Source organism: Scomber japonicus, chromosome 11 (assembly GCF_027409825.1).
Source record: "Scomber japonicus isolate fScoJap1 chromosome 11, fScoJap1.pri, whole genome shotgun sequence".
Taxonomy (NCBI): Eukaryota; Metazoa; Chordata; class Actinopteri; order Scombriformes; family Scombridae; genus Scomber; species Scomber japonicus.
In genome coordinates, this window is record NC_070588.1 from 5,780,901 (window position 1) to 5,799,952 (window position 19,052).

At 38.5% G+C, this 19,052-nt stretch overlaps 1 protein-coding gene across 1 annotated transcript; it reads left to right on the forward strand.

Moving 5' to 3' along the window:
- Window positions 1-1,146: 1,146 nt before the first annotated feature.
- On the forward strand, window positions 1,147-18,824 carry stk17b (serine/threonine kinase 17b (apoptosis-inducing)). The gene is made up of 7 exons (XM_053328711.1): window positions 1,147-1,832; window positions 11,005-11,217; window positions 12,320-12,458; window positions 13,880-14,006; window positions 14,400-14,448; window positions 14,961-15,140; window positions 17,411-18,824. Exons 1-7 carry the CDS (start codon window positions 1,711-1,713, stop codon window positions 17,649-17,651), a joined length of 1,071 nt encoding a protein of 356 aa, XP_053184686.1. The 5' UTR covers window positions 1,147-1,710; the 3' UTR covers window positions 17,652-18,824.
- Window positions 18,825-19,052: the final 228 nt, after the last annotated feature.

Genomic DNA, 19,052 nt, shown 5'->3' on the forward strand with positions numbered 1-19,052 from the left:
CAACAGCGCTTCACGTTTAGGATATACACCACTCGGCCAATTTTCCATAATGAGGCTTTTTCTGCTGCAGAAGATTGATAAGATTGATTACTTGCTTCACATCCAGATGAAGACAGTCGCACCTCTCATCTTTCCTAGTACATTTCTGACAGGACCCAGCTCCAGTTTTCAGAGTTCCACTCTATGCAAAGCTCCTGTATGTGTGTCTCCATTTCACCCCAATGATTGTAATAAAAGAGAACAAATGACAAATTTTGACCAGTGATATATGAGTCTTATTTATCTTTTACAAGAGGTGTGAATCCGTTGACAGTGTAAATAACAAAATGTATCATCTTTATAGTATTATAGATCAGATTTTATTTAGACATTACTGTAGGAAGTTACCAAAACTCCTTATTTAAACAATCCTCCTAAATCTAGCCAAATATGTACAACATTTGAAACTAATAAACAAAATGATACAGAGATCTTGTAAATACTCAATTATAAAACTATGCCTTTTCATACTTTATGCACTACAGTTGCATGTTTCAATTAAACATTGTTTTCACAGGTTGGATGCTGAGGTCAGTGTGAAGCTTCCAGCGCCCTCCAGATGCTTTGACAGATGTTATAATTTAACACAGATTCAAGTGGATGCACATTTTTGCCTTGGAAAGGAAAACAAATAGATACATTGTGTTTACTGTTGCTTCATGTTGCGTTCAAAAACAGTGTACAATAAAATTAAAAATAACAAAACGGGAAAAACAAAACCCCCCAAAAATATACTGTAAACTATAAGTCTTAGGCTACTACCACCATACAAACAGAATATACAGGAAATATATACACTTAATTAAACATTAATTATTAAATATTATTATTAATTGAGGCTCTGTTCCATTTAGGTTTAAGAGAGTGTACTTCATGGCTTTTGACTGTCATCTTCACATAGACTTTATAATGCGTGAATCTTTCCCTTTAAATAATAATAAATGACATTAAGTTTCTTCTGTTTTCACGTGTATGTAAATGAGCCTGACTGACCTCGCTCTATTCAAAAACCCCGGCAGCAGTGCGCATGCGTGCTGTGACGCGCTGTGACGTGACGTGTAAATGTCAAACAGAAGGATGTTAAAAAAAAAAAAAAAAAAAAGTCACTGAAACGTCTCCGGATGGATAAACTCACCCTCATATCTCTCCGTCTACAGCACAGTACAGCACAGCTCACTTACTCACCGGCACCACTCTCCTACATGCACACGTTATAGACCAACTTCTCTTCTAAGGTCGGTTTCTGCTCGGTAAAAAAATCGTGTTTTTTTAATTCACTTTTTTGTTGTGGGTTTTTTTTGAACGTTAACCGTCGAGTCGAAGCTAACTAACTGAAACAAACGGCTGGTTGGAACTAGCCGGAGTCTTTCAAAAGTAAACAACCACTGTAGAATGTTATGTTAACGTGTTTCATTAACTGTGCGGAGTTTTTTTTATGTTACCGTCGGATCGAAGCCAACTAACTGAAACAAACGGCTGTCTGGAGCTAACCGGAGTCTTTCAAAAGTAAACAACAGCCAACTGTAACATGTTAAATTGATATATATTTTTTAAAACAACAAAAACTGGCAGCGTTAATAGTACTTAGTGTGTTAGGTTAGTGTTTACCGTCTTTACTACCGGGTCTGATATATATATATACATATATATTACCGGAGCTATCAGAGGAAGATGTCTCGGAGGCGGCTGGACAGTCGCAGCGGACTCGCCGCCGGCTTGCTCGGTGAGATTCAGACACCAATCTGCACCGAATCCATGGAGAGTGTGTATGACGTCACCGGAGAGCTGGGGAGGTGAGTTGCACTGATATCAATTAGTCCCAAACCAGCAGAAAACTGTTTTTAAAAGTTGCCCAGCGATGTATGTGGAAAGTTTAATGTGTATTTGACACTAATCTACATTGTTCATGAGGAAGTGCAGCTGGTATATACCAGAGGTGGAAGAAGTATTCATGTCATTTAATTAGGTAAAAGTACTAATACAGGAGTATAAAAATGCTATATTGCAAGTAAAAGTCCTGCATGAAAAGTCCTACTTAATATAAAGTAAATATTATGTGCATGATGCAGTAAAAGTACCTTAGTATTATGAGTGTTATAGTATGCAGTATTACAGTAAGAGAACAGAAGTATTTTGAGTGATGTAGTATGCAGCAGTATTACAGGAAAAGTAGTGGTTTGGTCCCTCTGACTGATATATTATTATATATGACATCATTAGATTATTAATAGTGAAATATCAGTGTTAGAGCAGCATGTTACTGTTGTAGCTGCTGGATGTGGCGCTAGTTTACACTACTTTATATATAGTTAGTTAGGTTAGTCCTGTGGTTCCCCGTTTGGCAGCTGACATGATACACAGTCCTGCTGATGGTTTCACTCCACTGACAGTATACAGCTGACTGCACTGGGCCAAGAATCACGACATTTTGCCAGCAAAGACAGAGAAGAAGAAGACTGTGAGCTAGTAAAGATGGCTGCAAGTACAGAAAAAAAAAATCAGGAAAATAAATGTCGGATTAATTGATCATTAAACAAATCCTTAGTTGCAGCTCTAGTCTAAAATATTGATAATGTGGCTTATCCGATGTTTTATGAGGAAGGAAGTGCAGCCAACATGTTATGGTGGAGGTGGAGCTCCAGCAGCTACGTTCTGATACACAAATGTGTTTTCAGTTGTTGGACTTTTTCTCTAATCTTTCATTTTTGCTGAAATATTGGATCATTTGAACATTTATGAAATGAAATGAAACCATGTGAGAAGTTTAGAGGGAACAATCACTATTTGGTGGAGCTGTTAACAACTCATTGACATCTGAAATGAGGGCTGGGCAATATATTGATATTATGTCGATATCGTGATATGAGATTTTGGATATCGTAATATCGCGATCTGTCACCATAGTTGTCTTTTCCTGGTTTTAAATGCTGCATTACGGTAAAATATATGATTTTCGGAACTTACCAGACTGTTCTAGCTGTTCTGTTTTGTACCTTTTACCCACGTTGTCATTATATCCACATTACTGATGTTTTTTTTTTTGTCATTGAAGTTTTTATTCAATTTCTTATCAAGCATCATACAAAAGACATCAGACTTCAACACAAACAAATCAACCATATTAAACAAAAATATGAAATGCATATAGATAAAAATATACATACATACGCAAATCCCAGCCCATAAACAGCGCAGCACATCTCCCAACAAAACACTGTGTCCACAAAAAGAGTACATGATAACATATATACACGAGTCGTCCTCCCGTCACATGTTATAGGAACCTATTCCCCTCTTATATGATTCATAAAATGACCCCAGACCTGGTTACTGATGAATTTATCAAAAATTTCACAGTGTAAATGTTTTGTGAAGCATCAAGAATCATCTCTACGATATTGTTGCAATATCCATATCGAGGTATTTGGTCTAAAATATCGTGATATTTGATTTTGTCCATATCGCCCAGTCCTATCTGAAATGTGAGCCTGTCTACACACTGGTTTCATCTTTAACAATGTGTTGTATTTAAACGCTTGTTATATTATCCATTGTGTCAAATCTTCATCTGAAAAGTAACTAAAGCTGTTAAATAAATGTAGTGGAGTAGAAAGTACACTATTTCCCTCTGAAATGTAGAAAGTAGTAGCACCAAATTTAAAGTGTAAGTACATTAAAACTCCACTTCAGTTTCTTTCTACCACCACTAACAGTACAGCACAGACAGTATAACATTATAGAGAAATCTGACGGCTGTAAAATGACTCTGAAGAAAATTATCATACAAAGTTTGGCAACTATCCAAAGCGTCAGTTCTCAGGAAAGTCTTATCAATACATTGATCCAACAGTGTGGAAGTGTGTCATACATAGTTATTTACAATGTGTTGTGGTGTTCAAGCTTCACTTCACTTTATATCAATACACTACTTTACATATAACTAATAGTAATACAAAAATAATCAGTAGGTTTATTTATTGAGTGGAAATTAATTACCAACTATGCTGATAATTAATCAGTCATTTAACAAGATGACAACAGTTGTGATGAATTGCTGCTTTTCTCTTTTTTTTACCCTTTATTGTTCAATCCGAGCAATTTAAGGGCATCACTTTTTGTCAGTTTATTAATAAAATAGTTGATATACAGTAAAGTACAAAAGTCTTAGTCCACAACCACCATCATGCAAACAGATAAACATCCAGTTAGGTTTAAGAGTTAGTTTTTTTTAATAGTGCATACACACTTCCTGTATTTACTGCTTGTATTCTAATAAAGAGACTGAGAAATAATTATATATGCTCACTGCTAAAACAATGCATCTAATGGTGGTGGAGACTTTTGCACAATACTGTATAAAAAAAGAAGAGGGATAAATAACTAAAAACTAAGATAATCTGTATTATTATTATTATTATGAGCCCTGTTTGAAACTCTGGTATTAAATGTTTCCTAATTCTCACTGAGCAGGTTTATTTTTTAGCTGATTATAATAACAAAACTATGCAGCGCTGTGTAAAAACTGTTGACTAAAACTCACGTTGAACATATGCAGTTATCTCCTGGAGAAACTCGTCATGTTATGTTACATATTTACACAACAGGGTCGGTTTCTGTCCCCCTTTGGACACTTAAATCGATGAACTGAGTGACACAGATTATAGATTTTAAATTTTAGATATGAGACTAAAAAACAAAATAAAAGTCACATGTGGAAAGCAGAAATATATGTCCTTCATCTAACCAGTTATAGTAATAAGTATGAATATATAAGTGTGTGTTTTCTATTATTTCTGCGTTTTCTTTCATGAGCAGCACAGATGAAGTCACTCAGCGCTGTAACTTTAACCACATGTCAATTCATCTGGACTCTGGACTGACTGTCAGCTCTAAGAACAGTAAACACACGAGTGTCGCGGTGCCAGCTGACCCGAGCACGTACAGCCACCGCAGCACCAGCAGCACATCTTTGTCATGTGTGTTAGAGTTAGTGTTTGTTTGTGTGTGTGTGTGTGTGTGAGCGCCATGGCAACCCTGACTGTGGTTGGCGATCATATCTGTGAGGTGTGATTGAAGTAATGTGTCACTCAGCACGCATACACACACACACACACACACATAGACAGACAGACACACAGACAGACACATAGACAGACGGACAAACACTCACACACACACACACACACACACACACACACACACACAGACAGACAGACAGACACACGCAACATACAGATATACAGACACACAGTAACACATGCATACACACACATACACAAACTCACAGACACACATGCACACACAATAACACAAACACACACACACACTGTGTAGATTTCTGCTTTCGGAGGAGGAGGAAGGAAACGAGCGCATGTGGACAGCAGACTTTAGAAAGAAGAAACGCCACTCAGGCCACTTCTTGTTCGCCTGTTTGTGTTCAAGTTGGCAAAACAGGAAGTCGTGAGGTGCAATATTTACAAGAACACGATAAGGGCGGCGGTGGCGGCGTTAAGATGAAATGTCCTCTACTAATTTGTAAAGAACTTCCAGTAATTTGTCCGACATATTATGACAGATATATCGGTCATGGGCGTCTGATATGTGCAGATTATTTATTTATTTTAAGTTGTATGGGCATCTTATCTTTATTGGAGTCTTTTCCTTAATTCAAGTTTAATTCAAGCATGTTTTTATCCTGTTTATTGTATTTATAGTTATTTATAATTTTACTCGCTGATATTAGTATTGGTCATCGGCTCCAAAAATCAAGTATCAGTCGGGCTCTTGTATCTTGCAGCACCTACAGTCCATCATAGACTTAAATAAAGACCTTTTTAAGAGTGTAAAATGTCAGATATATTATTAGTTTATAATAATAAGCTTAATATGAAGAGGTGATTTATAGTGATTCGGTATATTAAAGAATTGGTAAATCAATATTTTTGAACTGACACTGAGGCAAATGATAGTTTAATGTGAGGAGGGTTAACAGTAGTTCTTAAATGAAGCCTGAATCTGAACCTCAGTTGCGTTTTGGTTTTTCACAGTTGACTATTTTTTTACCCCAGCATGGTGAAGTCATGACTCACCTTCCTCTGCCTCTGATTGGCTAACGCTGATATTCTTACCTGAACCGTAACGCCTCTCCCTGCTCATGCCTAAACTCAACCAACCTCACCAATAAAGGCAACAAGTACCAGCCAGGCAGAGGCAAAAGGAGGGCTGGGTTGACTTCACCATCCTAGGAAGAAAAGGAAAAAACTTGGCGTTGGCACAGCTGGCACATTTACTGTATGATCTCAGCTGTTATCTTCAACTCTTGCAGGCAGCTGTTTCCAGTTTAAAAAATACGTCTGATAAAACGCTCACTGTACATCAGCTGACTAACAGACCAGCATTTAGTTCAAGTTAAGATAAGAGATAAAGATAAGATGTATCTTTATTGATTCCCCTTTGAGAGAAATTTAGATTGACACAGCAGCACAGTGGGAAAAAAGTAGAAACATATGAGTGAAACCGATTAAATAAATAAAATAAAAGACTATATACAGTAAACAATCTTGTGCAATATGCAGAAGTTCCTGGGATTAACATGGATATAAGTACTTTTAAAGCAGGTGGCGTGTGTTTTTAGTGTAACTGTTAGTTTGTGTCTGTGTTTTTCTGCCCCCTAAGGGTTACAATTAATATTATTTTCATTAATTAATCAGTTGTTTAGGCCAATTAATGTCAGGAAATTGATCATTGTCTCCTAAAGCCCAAGATGGTGCTGTTAGAAGTTTTATTTTTTATTTTTTTCATTTAAAGTGGGCTTCATCTTATACACCGATGTGTCCTATTCACCAGTAAAGTACAGAGAGAGGTTGGATCATATGATTATAGGTTTGTAAAAGTCCCTCCACACTAAGAACGATGACTATGGTGGTAAAGAGAACGATGTGAGTGTCCACACTTATGAACTATAACAGCGTGTCAAGCTGTTTCAGCAGCTATTAATGACCCGTTAATGCTGTTTGTTGGACAGGAAAATGATTGTGTGTTGATAAGTATTTCGGGACAGACCAAACTGATGTTGAGGTGTGATGTGCAAAACTGCGACTCTGCTTCAGTAGTCTATTTGTGCACAGTGACTGCTCTGAGGAAGAGTTTTTTGGGAATGTATTAAATATGTGAAGTTATTTCTTTTAAAACTCAGCCTAACCCGAACTTAGTCAGAGTTAATATGCTGGTCCAGTTCAGTTAATCAAATCATTACCGGATCATTAACCATTAACCTGACACACTGTTTCAGGTGTAATATGTGTGTTTTTATTTTGTTTCAAATAAAAGTCAATTGAGAAAGTTTTAGAGTCTAAACACAGGTTTATTAAAAGCACCAGTAGTTACTCATTTATAAACCTGTCTCTCAACCTGAAAAGTTTTTTTACTCAGCATGAAACCCCCCGAAAATAGGCTGCTGCTTATACACTTGGTTGTTATGGTAACACAGAAAAAAACAATACAGTTACATAAACCCACAATATTATATATAACAATACAGTATAGTAACAAAAAAGATGAAGAACATGCAATAGAGTAGCAACATATGTTCAACGCATACAGGAAACACACTAGAAAGAGGAAAAAGAAATATGAAACCATCCAAAGTTTGATAGTATTGTTAAAGGAAAGAAATGTAAAGAAGTTTCTGGACTCTCGGCCAGTTTAAATCCAGCATTTAGTGTCATTTTAGTTGTTTGAGTCTCAGCTAATACATGAGGGATTCATGCTGTTTGTTTCTTATGTTAACACAATGGTCAGCAGGAATGATGGAGGTCATGTCTGTCGTACAATAAGTCCATCACGTAATTAATTAAACAACATTATTTTGAGTGTCGTGAAACTTTGTGCAGCGGCCAGTCGGTTGGAGTTCGGCGGTGTAGCTGCACCATTGTTTCATTGTTCCCGCTGCTGCAGCTCCGACCTTCACAATCATTGCTCTCGGGTGCTTTTAAAAACTCGTTATTTATGGATTTCAATCAGGTTTTTTTTCTCGTTGCTGTCATCGCAGGACTTCACGTATTCAAAAGTTTTTCCTCTCGAGACGATTGTAATTATTTAATGACTCGGGTTAAAGGTTTGTTTCTTACTGAAATCTGTTTTATGATGACTGTGTAAATGCTGGACGGTTGCAGGTTTATCAGTCACGGTGAGTTACGACATCGCTCACATGTAGTCGTTGCAGGCAGCTGCTTGTATCTCCACAGTCACGAATAATCCCAAACAATTACTGCAGTGATCAAGTCACAACAGCAGCTTTAACACTCAGTTATTGAGGAATGTGCTGAAAGGAGGTATTAACACGCACATGCCTGCTATTATGTAATGCCAGTATTATATAAGTTTAATATTTCTTACAATTATCCATGTGTTAATAAGGCTGGATGTGATTTTGGTGTAAAAGCTCGAGGAATAATTAATCTTATAAAGTATTTAAAATGAGTGACTATGAATCTCCCAGGCAGCTTTGACCTCACCTCTGTCTTACAATCTAATATGAGGATTAAACCTGAACTATGATTTCTGATATCTTGAGTCATGTTGATAAAAGTAAATCACATTTCACACCACAGCCTTTTTTTAGAAATGAAAGCTCAGTAACTTCACCAACAGGGCGTTTCCACTGCAGGAACTTTCCCAAGGGACCAAGAAACTTTATGAGGAACTCAGAGACTTTCAACCAGAGGAACTAAGGACTAAACTTAGCTCCTGTAGGCCTTAAAAAAAAAAAAAAAAGTCCAGGAGGGGGATTCATTTATAAAAGATACATTAATTATTTTTTAACATGTTTTAAAACAACAATCAGGAGTTCAAATAAACATTAAGACATATTTTTCTTGCTGTAATTAATCCTTCTGTTCATACCGACCATTAGATCTCTTCATTTTTCTTTTTTGATTCATATATATATAAACAAACACAAGTCATACATACACACCAGGTGCAACAAAAACAAATCAAAAGTTCAAATGCAAGAAAAACAAAGTAATAAACAAATACAACAAAACTACAACACAACATTTGGAGTTCATTAAGAATTAGTTAACGTTTCAAATAATAAAATGACTAAATTCAAAACACCAAGATCGTAATCATAAACTCGTGAAAGGCCTCCACATTTCAACAAAAATCTCTCCATCATCATATTTCTCAAATTGTAAAGTGATCTATAAACATCTTAAAGCAGAAGGTCCCTTAATTTACAGCGGGGGAAACCTCTGCCACCTGAAGAATTGTGAACTTTTCCTTTAACTTGTGCATAGGTACTTTACTATTGATATGAGGACAAGTGGAGGTTAAAGTATAGTTAGGTTTGCTAAATGAACGAGAGAAGAAGAGAAAGAGAGCGTGAACGTGCGAGCTAGAGACTGAATATGAGCAAGAGAGAGAGAGAGAGACAGCAGCAATAGAGAGAAATGAAACTTTATTTACTGAAAGTTTTTATGTCGTTATGATCGAAATGCCCAGCAGGTGATTTACTGTTAGTTTTCAGACTTTTATTTCCTCCTTTTGTGAATGTCTTCTTTGTGTTAACTCAGTTTTTGTTTTGATTTGAATTAATGTATTCTCCTCTAAAGTACACACATATAATTCATTCACATTAAAAAACAAGTATGACTGTCAGAGTTTAACCCTTACATACTGTTCACGTCAAGTTTTACCCGTTTTGACTTTAACAGCTGTAAAAACTCCCCAAATGTCTTTTATTCTGAAATTTGATGACTTCTCCTAAAGTGGCCCAATATGAGTAAAAATTAAAATATTTTAAAATGTTTATGTTTAAAATACTTTTGTTTAGGTGCTACACATTTTTGTCCATTGAGGCTGTTCTCGTATCTATTGAGATGTGTTTTAGTTAAATGAATAGTTAATAGTTTTAATAAGATAGTAGTTATGAGGATTTCTTTTTATGATGTAGTAGTGAAGACCGATGGCTCTAATGGTTATACATACAATAAACCCCACAGCTCCATAAAGTTCTGCTCATTTTACAATTTACATAATTGACTAAAGAAACCTAAAAAATACAAAAAAGAGACTTAAAAATGACTAAAAGAGACATAAATTGACTAAAGAAACCTAATTGCTACCCAAAAGCCAACTAGTTACCATAGCAACTATGAGATGGCAAGACTAAAGAGACTCAAAACTACCAAAAAGAGACATTTAAGTCATTATTGCTATGTTATATTTTCATGTCTGAGGTAAAATAGGACATGATATTGTGTGATAGGAGATGTTTAGTGGTGTAAAAGCTAAAAAAATACACTCTCTGCTCTCTGAAACATGAATCAAGGTTTAATCACACATTTATTGATCAGTCAGATCGAATATTGATTCTTTCTAAACAGATATGTGCTTCAAAATGTGGTATAGACACTTTTTATGAGAGGATTCTTAGACCGAGGTTGCAGAGTATGAACAGTGTTAAGGGTTAAACACACTTTGGATTAATGGCAGTGGCTCGTCTGCAGCGTCCAACAACACAATAGAGTCAAAGAGCATGAACGTGTCGGTCAGTACTCCAAGTAAACTGACCTCCCCTCAAACCTCGGAGTCATTAACAGTGAATACAAAGAACAACAGGAGAAATCTGCCTCGTTGTTTCTTTTTAAACATCTTTTAGCTTCGTCATGGCTCCAGTTTGTTTTATCTACCTCGATCTTTCACATGAGGGACTTTTTATTTTTTTTATTTTATTTTTTTTGTGATTAGTTCCTCTGTTTCCTGGAAGCGTTTAGTCACAAAACAAAAGGGTTTAATTGGATAAAGTCAGATTGTGGTGACAGAAGAGATTATAAAATAAATCCTGCTCCTTTCTTATGTGTTTCTCACTTTGTTGTTGTTGTTCTAAAAAAGACTTAACGAGTGTCTGATTCACTGTTGTTTTTAACCCACATGCCCCACTTTCTGTCTCCTCTGCAGGGGGAAGTTCGCGGTGGTGAAGCGCTGTGTGGAGAAGGCCACGGGCAAAGTGTTCGCCGCCAAGTTCCTGCGAAAGAGGAGGCGAGGTCGCGACTGCCGGGCCGACGTCATCCACGAGATGGCTGTGCTGGAGGCGACGTGCAACAGCACCCGGGTGGTCAACCTGCACGCCGCCTACGAGACGGATCACGACATCGTCCTAGTGCTGGAATAGTGAGTTAATAATTCAATGCACCAAACACTAAAACCCTCGTCGACTCGTAGCTGAAACATGCACTTCCTGCCAGCTTTCAGAGCAAAGTCCTGCTAGTCTGATGCCAGCAGCTCTTTGTTCCTAACAGGTTTATCAGGATTTCTCTCTAGACTTAAAAAGACCCACGTTGGCTGAAACTCCAGATGACTTAACTGTACCTTTTTTTTATTTTTTATTACAGCGTCATCGTGTCCTGACCTGTCTCGACCTTTCATGTTAAATCGTGTTCTCTCTTATTAAACTGTCCTTTCACATCGGGCGTATCATCTCTCTTTTCTTTTGTGCCCTCAAAAAAAACCAGATGTGATTTATTGTAAAGACTTTGAGTACACAGTAACTACACGCCCTGTTACTCGTTGCTTGCTGGAGACACTTCAGTTCCTTTCATGTGGAGTTAAGACATCTTCAGTGACGTAACGTGTTAGGTGTTAGATGTAAGTCCAAAAACTTCCATCGGAAAAGCACCAAACACCTGGAATGTGATAAAAATCTGATTAACTTTGTACTATGGGTGCAATTTTAGGGCTTGTCATACTCTTAGTATGTGTGTGTGTGTGTGTGGGGTTAACTCACCTACAAGTGAATCACAGTACAGTGAGTAAGCAGGAAGAACTTTGCCGGGACATGCATCATCATCATCATCACCACCATCATCATAATCATCATTATGTACTGATCTTCCTGCTCTGAGTTAAAAACCACCATGAGTACTACTACGCACTCTACTTCCCCAAAAGTCCTTCACATACAAACTGGTCGCCTCATTCTCAGGAAGTGGGCTTTTTCCTTTCAGAGCGAGTCAAGTTATTTTTATTTTTAGAGCCCTAATATCATAAATCACAGTCTGAACATTAATATAACAGCAATTCAACATTAATGCAATGATTGGAATGAGGAAAAACTCTCCTTTAATAACCCCTTTAAGCACCACATGCCAGGAGGTGACCTTTTCCAGCCTGTTGCATGTCTGTATGTGTGTGTGTGTGTGTGTATCTGTACATATGTAAGTGTGTGTGTATATGTAAACAGTGGTGTGTGTGTGTGTGCTTGTGTGTTCCCCAGCGCTGCAGGCGGAGAGATATTTGACCACTGCGTGTCCGACGAGCTGCTGCCAGAAGTCCAGATCACCCGTCTGATCAGGCAAACGCTGGAGGGAGTCCACTACCTCCACCAGAGCAACCTGGTGCACTTAGACTTGAAGGTCTGCACACACACACTCATATAAACACACACACAACATAAACACACACACATAAAATCACATGCTTAAGTGTTGCAGGAGCTGAGAGAATTTATTTTTGTTCCCTGTTCACCTCACCACAAACTACGTATTCTGTTCAAGCAGAGTTGAACTTAAAACCCTACTTTCCTATTTGCATGACACAGCAAAAGGACAAGTTCACGATTTTTTCAGTCAGCAGTCACATGCCTGTATGTACACAGAGGGAGAGAGAGAGAGAGAGAGATCCCCGCTGTAGTCATTCCTTCTGTTCACACTGGCTATTAAAAGATAAGGAAGAAGATTTAAAGAGGACAAAATCCACACAATCATTTAAATGTTGATGTGGAGTTTATATTCAGCTTCAGCAGTCTGAGTTAGTCGTCATGTCAAGTGGATATCTGACACATTTACAGTCTTTTTAGCAGCAAATTCATAAATTAAAACTATCTATGACTTTACAAGCAAGAAAAAGCAGATGTTCATTCTGGATCACTGCTGAAAACTAAAACTAAATTAATTAATTAATTAATTAAAAATCAGCAGATTCAGTTTGATATCTTCAATGTTACAGTCTGTGTGTTGGTATACTTCCACTAAAAAAGGGGCTTGGAACTAAAAAGCAGTCTGAGTGAGTCATATCAAGTGCATATCTGCCACATTCTTGCGTTTCCTCTGTTGAGGTGTGGTGGAAATAATAACAAAAAGAGGGATTTGACTCATTTGACTCATTTGGTACAAAGCCTAAGCTTCACATTAGCTTCAGATCAACTCTTAAATACATTTCTTACACAGAGGGAGGACTGTGGATCTATCCTCCATCACTTAGATAGTAGATACATTATGAAGAGATCATCTTCTAACGGTCAGTATGAACAGGAGGAATCATTACAGCAAGAGAAAACATGCTTTTGTGTTGATTGACTGTTGATTGTTGTTTTAAGACAGATTTGATAAATGACCTCATGTCTACAGCTGCAGGTGGATCTTCATGTTGACTTTAAATCGTATCGGTGTGACTGTTATTAAGGCTGCAAATGTTGTGTGACCAGTTTCTTTCAAACCTCAACAAAAAAAAAACACAAACAAACTTGTTACCGGTGCATGTGGCAGAGCGGCAGAGAATAAGGCAATCACTTAATAATAGTGTAGTGTTTAGACGGTGTCATATGATCAATATGTTTTTTTAGCACTTAAACAAATAACAGTGTACTGAACAGAAAAGCAAACAGCTCTCACCTGCCGGGCTGAAACCTTTTTTTTTTTTTATTGAATCAGTGTTCAAACAGAACTCAAAGTTAAAGATTTATACACTAAGTTTTAAAGTACTTCTGCTTTCTGGATGATGTTGACGCTGTGTTTCCCCTTGTGTGTGTGTGTGTGTGTGTGTCTCTCTCTCTCAGCCGCAGAATATCCTCCTGACCAGCCTGTCTCCTCCCGGGGACATAAAGATCGTAGACTTTGGTCTGGCGCGCAGGCTGGGCGCGGTCGGAGAGCTCAGAGAGATTCTTGGCACACCTGAGTATGTGGGTGAGTTGATTTTCATGTGTGTGTGTGGGGGGGGGGGGGGGGAGAGAAAAACACACACACTTTCATTTCTCAAACACACATCACACAGAGGGAGTCACCACCAGATAAACCACATTAAAAGTCAGTTACAGTGAGATACCAAGAATCCTCACGTATGACCAGTTATTTATGGCATCATCATCATCATCATCGTCGTCAGCATCATCAGCATTTTATTAAACCTTACAGGAAGAGACATTTAAATCATTTCAAGGAACCTCCTCTAATTAGTCTGTCACTGATGATAAAGACTAACTGAAAGAACAGCTGTAGTGAAACTAAAAGCTAATAACGAGGTATGAAATGATACCGGTTATTATGATAACTGACTTTTTCTCTACTGTCTTCATTCAGCTCCAGAAATTCTCAATTATGAGCCGATCACAACAGCGACGGACCTGTGGTGAGTTTGTCCTCACAGCTTCTGGAGTTGCTGACTCCTTCCTTTCTTCCTTCCTCCCTCCCTTCCTTGCTCCTTCCTTCCTCCTTTCCTCCCTTCCTTCCTTCCTTCCCTCCGTCCTTCCTTCCTTTCTTCCTTTCTTTCTTCCTTCCCTCCATCCCTCCCTCCCTCCTTTCCTTCCTTCTTCCTTCCTCCCTTCCTTCCTTCCTTCCTCCCTCCCTCCGTCCTTTCCTTCCTTCTTCCTTCCTTCCTTCCCTCCTTTCCATCCTTCTTTCTTCCTTCCTTCCCTCCTTTCCATCCTTCTTCCTTCCTTCCTTCCTCCCTTCCTTGCTCCTTCCTTCCTCCCTCCCTTCCTTCCTTCTTCCTTCCTTCCTTCCTTCCCTTCCTTCTTCCTCCCTTCCTTCCTTGACTCGAGGACAACAGGAGGGTTAATAAACGACTCAATCAGCAGCTCTGTATATTCGCGCCTCTTTAGTCCCCGTTATCAGTGTGTGTTTCTGTGTGTGTATCTTCAGGAGCGTGGGTGTCATCGCCTACATGCTGGTGACGGGCGAGTCTCCGTTCGCCGGCGACGACAAACAGGAGACGTACCTGAACGTGTCCCAGGTCAACGTGGACTACAGCAGGGAAGCCTTCTCCAGGGTTTCTGAGCTGGCCGTCGACTTCATCCGCAAGCTGCTGGTCAAAACGCCCGAGTGAGTAAAGACACGTGAAGGTGATGAACTCATCGTCACCAAACGTCCTCAGAATAGAAACACACACACACACACACACACGTCAGATGATTCATGTTGAATTATAATAATAATAAGAGCTGTAAACACGAGGTTATGAACCGCATCAGCTGATCCGGCAGAGACGTAATGGTTTTTATTTTAGACCAGTTTCACCAGTGTGTGAAGAATTCAGACATGCTGCTCATACCAGAGACAACAACAACAACAGCTACAGTGTTTCTGTCCAGTTATTACAAGTTATAGAGCTGCCTGTTGCTAATAGTTACTTTTATTATTGATTAATCTGCCTGTTATTTTATTTATTAATCATTTAGTCTATAACAGAGGAGTCACACTCATTTTCATTCAAGGGCCACATACAGCACAATTTGATCTCATGTGGGCCGGATCATTAAAAGGAAGGAAGGAAGGAAAGAAAAGAAGGGTAGATGGAAGGAAGGAAGGGTAGAAGGAAGGAAGGAAGGAAGGAAGGGTAGGTGGAAGGAAGGAAGGGTAGATGGAAGGAAGGAAGGGTAGATGGAAGGAAGGAAGGGTAGATGGAAGGAAGGAAGGGAAAAAAGACAGGATGGGAAGGAAGGAAGGACGGAAGGGTAGATGGAAGGAAGGAAGGAAAAGAAGACAGGATGGGAAGGAAGGAAGGACAGACGGAAGGAAGGAAGGAAAAGAGGAAGAAGGAAACTGGGCTGGATTGGACCTCTCGGCGGGCCAGTTCTGGCACACGGGCTGCATGTTTGACACCCCTGGTCTATAACATTCAGACCTAATGACACTCCAGAAACTTAAGATTTTTATTTTACTGCCACAAAGAAAAGCAGCAGATACTCTCAGTTAAGGCTCAGAAACCAGAGAATATTTACACCACAGATGTTTTATTTTAGGCAGAAACTATTATTAGATTATCAAATTAACCTCAAATTGATTATTAGGTTAGTTGCTGTGACCTACATTCCCCATTGTGACTTTCTCTTTCCTTTTTAATCAGGTCAAAGATTATAATCTATGTACAGAATAAATCCAGTTAAAAACATTATAAACAGGATATGACTACTTCATAACAAAACTATAAATGTGTTTCCTGCTTTTTATGGTTTATTATTTTATTATTTTATTATTTTATGAATGTCGTCCACTGAAATAAAACCCATAAAAACATAAAAGCAGCGTGACTTAAAGGAGTAATCCACCAATTTAGTCTTTCGCTCCTTTAACACTGTCAGAGTGGACAAAAAAATCAAAGCAGCAGAATCAGAAACCTGCTGCCTACATTACCCACAATGCACCTCCACCACAACCAGATCAGTTGGAGACTTGTTACCATTACATTAGCCTGGAGCAGCTACAGAGGACAGATCTCCTCACTTCTGACTAACGTTCATGTTCATGTTCCTGTTGTAGTCATCACATGAGTCAGTTTATCAGATTACACACAGCTTCCCCCTGGATACAAAAAAACAGCTTTTAATATTATACTTTACTCATATGTGCAGTTTTATTTCTCAACACTTGTAAATATCCTTTAATGTGTAAAATCTGTGGAGTGACTAAATGATTAGAGCTGAAATGATTCGTCCATTAATCAGCTGGAAATGTTTCTGTGATTCAACAGTTCTTATAATCAATGATGATAACCCAAAAAAATGTGTGTAGTTTATATAATCACAGCTGTTTGAGTCATTATTCAGGTTTAAATGAGGGGTGGGAATCACCAGCTAGGATCCACCATATGACATTATCACCATACAATATTGCGATTTTAAATATATTGCGATATCCTGCGATTTATTGCAATTCATTACCTTTTTTCACCTGCAAATTGTCACCAAAGGAAAAAAAACTAAAATTTTTATCTGTAATTTCTATAATAAAAGCTCGATACTTGGCGTCTGTGTATCGATACAATACTGTCATGCAAAATATCGCAATACTATGCTGTATTGATTTTCTTTATTTTTAGTTTATAATACAGGCTGATGTATTTATTAGTTTTAATGTCTGTATCTGCACTTTGACCACCTGAAGGAGAATGAAGTTTGACATTTGATGGTTTCAACTCTTGAAAGTAACTGAATGAAATTTGAGGAAATGATGAGCGACATTTTTCACAACTCTTGACGTTTTTTATACCGACTGATAATAACCAGCATAGTAATGGTGATTTGCAGCATCATATTGAGTCAGCTCTTTTTATCTTGAGTCTCAAAGTGTATTTCTGGTTGTGTTGTCGGCAGGGATCGACCCAGCGCTGCAGACTGTATGAGTCACCCCTGGCTGTGGCAGCATCAGTTCTGTCTGAGCCCAGAAATGGCCGCGACCGCCGCCGCCACCCGTCGCAGGACCAGCGGCACCAAGTGGGCCGCTCCCCCCGAAGACCGCGAAGACAAGGAGAACATCCTGGACTCTCCTCACTCTCACGCTAAAAGGTTTCGCTTCGACGAGGAGACGTTCGCCGCTGGAGACGGTGACATGTAAAAAAACAACAACAACCAAACATGAGACAGAAGAAGGAGAGGAAGCAACAACTTCTTCCTCTGAGCTTTTTTTTCTTTTTAAAGAACACAAACCGGCTGTTCACTTCACTGCCCCCCCCCCTCTCCCCCGAAAGTACTTATTTATACCCCCCCTCTTAATTCATCAATTACAACATCGATCACTTAAAACCAAAGATAACCAGCTACACTTTAATCACTGACGAGCCGTCGCTGTTAAAATGTGTAAAAAGTCACCTTAAAGTTTAACCCTTAAGTATTTAATATGATCTCTGGTATCAAAGGGCTGCTCACACACTCTCTACTTACTCTGTGCTCATGAAGGGAAATCTATGCAACACTCTACGCGCTTCATAAGGACAAAAAAAAAAAAAAAAAAAGTCTTTTGCCTTGCCTTTTTAAAAAAAAACAAACAGCCGGAAGTTCAGCCTTGAGTCTCAGCAGTGCTGGTTTATTATGTAGTCGACTCGTTGCTTCAGCAGAAATATGTGATACTCAGATAAGCTACCTGCAATGAGGAAGTATGACAGCGTCCTTTTTATTTGCATGTGAGAGAGAATTCAGGTCAGCAGCATTAAGGAGAAGCAGGTTTTTGTCTTTCGTGCCGCTGCTCTGCACTTTTCCACTTTACAACAACCAGCAAGCATATTACTGTACATTCCTTCATATACATATATGTCTATATATATATATATGTATATGTATATGTATGTATAAATGCCTTTTATTCAAATCTGCAAGATGTTTTGAGGGTTTAAATTTAGCTCAGGGTTTTTAGATAAAGCTCTTTTTGTGTTCTTTTCTATAGCGCGTTCCCCCGTCTGCACATTTAGTGTTCAAATCAGGTGAGTTTAGTGTCAGGATAGCTCTATTTTTTTCTAGAAACAGCTTTCATAAGGATTTAAAAAAAAAACAATAAATAGCAATAACAATAAATAAATGAACGTTATAATGAGTGTAACTGCCTGCCGGTGGGTTCAGGGGCATTCCTGTCGAGTAAGTAAACCAGAAACTTGAAACGGCAACAGCTCAGAGAAAGAAAAAAAAAAAAGCAACCCGGTGAGTCATGCAGCTGTTCACATGCCACACCCCGCACTTACTCAAATCATTTCCTCTCCGAAGCTGCGAGTTCCTCCTCCGGCAGAAGTTTAAAAGAGACACACACAAAAAAGAAAAAGCACTTATTTCACAAGTATTGAACTGATGAGAAAAAAAAAACTGGAGCAAATTTAATGTCAGTTTGTTCATTTTCGTGCCCTTAAAGCGACTCAGCAGCCCCCCCCTTCCCCTCTCCCCCCTCCCTCACTAAAAGCCATTCTTCACTCGTCTGTCTGTCGGGTGCCTCAAGTCTTTTTTTAATTCTTACTCCTCATCTCAGGGCTGC

Coding starts and splice junctions, on each gene's coding strand:
- stk17b (XM_053328711.1), top strand. CDS start 1,711: ATGTCTCGGAGGCGGCTGGACAGTCGCAGCGGACTCGCCGCCGGCTTG. Junction 1,833..11,004: donor GTCACCGGAGAGCTGGGGAG/GTGAGTTGCACT, acceptor TCTCCTCTGCAG/GGGGAAGTTCGCGGTGGTGA. Junction 14,449..14,960: donor ACAACAGCGACGGACCTGTG/GTGAGTTTGTCC, acceptor GTGTATCTTCAG/GAGCGTGGGTGTCATCGCCT.